Source organism: Fistularia commersonii, chromosome 27, assembly GCF_037954325.1.
Source record: "Fistularia commersonii isolate RoL2024-O1a breed Wild chromosome 27, RoL_Fcom_v1.0, whole genome shotgun sequence".
Classification (NCBI taxonomy): Eukaryota; Metazoa; Chordata; class Actinopteri; order Syngnathiformes; family Fistulariidae; genus Fistularia; species Fistularia commersonii.
In genome coordinates, this window is record NC_141310.1 from 12,300,001 (window position 1) to 12,302,500 (window position 2,500).

Genomic DNA, 2,500 nt, shown 5'->3' on the forward strand with positions numbered 1-2,500 from the left:
GACGGATTATCTAAAAGCGGGGGGGTCGGTCACCGTGACGAGGCCCAGATGTGCATCTTCAAAGATCACTTTTAAGCAATATTCGAGTGGCCCTCATTGATTCGGACCCCCCCCCCCCCCTCCTATCGCGTTTCAGAGGCGACACACACACACACACACACACTCACACACACAATAAACCCCCCTCCCCCTCTTATGGTTGTTATTGTGAGCACATCAAGGGGCGGCTGAAGGAGGGGGTGTAAAACTGATTAACTTAAGATTAACAACAATGGAATTTTGCGGAGATAAAGCTGCTTCTTCAGCTGCGAAACATTTCTAATCACTAATCCTCTGTTTCCTCCCATCCTCCTCTTCAAGGGGACGCGGACCTTTGCCCGGAGGACCCCCCCTGCAAGGAGTCCGATGCCCACGTCTGCAGCAGATGCTGCGCCGAGTTCTTTGAACTGTCCGATCTCGAGGAGCACCAGAAGAATTGCACTAAGAATCAGCTAGTGCTGATAGTCAACGAGAACCCCGCCTCCCCCGCCGGGACCTTCTCGCCGGGGTCGCCCCCCCATCACCCCGACGACCAGATGAATGACGCGGCGAATAACACCGATCAGACGGAGTGCAGCGACCCGCTGGACGCCGGCGCCCTGGACAAAGACGAGTCCATGGACGTGGACGTGTCGGGGATGAGCAGCGGGCTGGAGGAGGAGGGAAGCCAGCCGGAGAGCGGCGGCCCGCTCGACGCCGCCGCCGCCGCCGCCGCCGCCGGCCACGTCGGCAGGGTGACGTCGGGCCCCGCCGTCGGCACCTCGGCCATCTCCGGCCCGCTGCCGGCGCTGGGCGGGCTGGGCGAGCTGGGGAACTTCTCGGTGATCAACAGCAACGTCATCATCGAGAACCTGCAGAGCACCAAGGTGGCGGTGGCGCAGTTCTCCCAGGAGGCGCGCTCGGCCGGCGGCCCGCGGGTGGCGGTGCCGGCGCTGATGGAGCAGCTCCTGGCCCTGCAGCAGCAGCAGATCCACCAGCTGCAGCTCATCGAGCAGATCCGCCATCAGATCCTGCGCCTGGCGTCGCAGTCCCCGGAGATGGCGGCGCCGCCGAGCTCGGCTTCGGGCGCGATGGGGCCGGCGGCGAGCCCGCTGGCCACGCTCAGCTCCCACCTCTCGCAGCAGCTGGCCGCCGCCGCCGGCCTGGCGCAGAACCTGGCCAGCCAGTCGGCCAGCATCAGCAGCCTGAAGCAGCTCGCCGCGGCGGCACAGCTACCTCAGTCCAACCCGGGCGCCGGCGAGACGTCGCAGGGCGTCAGCACGCTGGGGCCGTCCGGCGTCAACCCCGGGGCGGCCGAGAAGCGTCCGGGTCACCTGGGCGGCCTCCACGCTCAGCTCGGCAACCCCTCGCCGGCCAAGCCGTCGGCGCCGGCGTTCGGCATCGGTAGCTTGCTGAGCTCGGCGGTGAATCCCCTTCTACCTCAGCCCCCGCCCGGAAACCCCATGTTCTCCGGCTCGCTGCCCGGCGTCGGCACCACCGTCGAGGACCTCAACTCGTTGGCGGCTCTGGCCCAGCAGAGGAAAGGCAAGCCGCCCAACGTCACCTCCTACGAGCACAAGAGCGGCTCGGACGACGCGTTCTTCAAGCATAAGTGCAGGTTCTGCGGCAAGGTGTTCGGCAGCGACAGCGCCTTGCAGATCCACCTGCGCTCGCACACCGGCGAGCGGCCGTACAAGTGCAACATTTGCGGCAATCGCTTCTCCACCCGCGGCAACCTGAAGGTCCACTTCCAGCGGCACAAGGAGAAGTACCCGCACATCCAGATGAACCCGTACCCCGTCCCGGAGCATTTGGACAACATACCGACGAGCACCGGCATACCGTACGGCATGTCCATGCCCCCGGAGAAGCCGGTCACCAGCTGGCTGGACAGCAAGCCCATCCTGCCCACGCTGACGTCCTCCGTGGGCATGTTGCTGCCCCCGACCATGCCCAGCCTGCCGCACTTCATCAAGAAGGAGGACCATTCCGTAGCCATAACCAGCCCGCCCGTCAGCGCCAAGGGCGACCCGGGCGCCGCCGAGCCTTCGGCCAGAAACAACAACGACGGCGCGTCGGAGGAGGGCGAGGGCGGCGCGCTTCCTACCTCAAACGGGAAAGCCGAGGACGGCAGCCATTCCTCGGGCTTCGCGACCGGCGTGAGCTCGGCCTCGGAGGGCGCCGCCGAGTACGCCGCGTCCAACAGCCCGCCCATGATGACCAACCCGCTCGTGCCCCTCATGTCCGATCAGTTCAAGGCGAAGTTCCCTTTCGGGGGCATCCTGGACCCCCTGCAGGGCTCCGAGACCTCCAAGCTGCAGCAGCTGGTGGAGAACATCGACCGGAAGGTGACGGACCCCAACGAGTGCGTCATCTGCCACCGCGTCCTCAGCTGTCAGAGCGCGCTGAAAATGCACTACCGCACTCACACCGGGGAGCGGCCCTTCAAGTGCAAGATCTGCGGCCGGGCCTTCACCACCAA

The 2,500-nt window shown here is 65.6% G+C and overlaps 1 protein-coding gene across 1 annotated transcript in view; it reads left to right on the forward strand.

The window, feature by feature from the left end:
• sall1a (spalt-like transcription factor 1a) overlaps positions 1 to 2,500 on the forward strand; it is a 10,428-nt gene that overhangs the window by 5,258 nt on the left and 2,670 nt on the right. The window contains exon 2 of the mRNA XM_086174618.1: positions 361 to 2,500. This exon is cut by the window's right edge and continues 1,288 nt beyond it. Coding sequence (XP_086030744.1) covers positions 361 to 2,500 — 2,140 coding nt within the window. The remainder of the gene's footprint in view (positions 1 to 360) is intronic.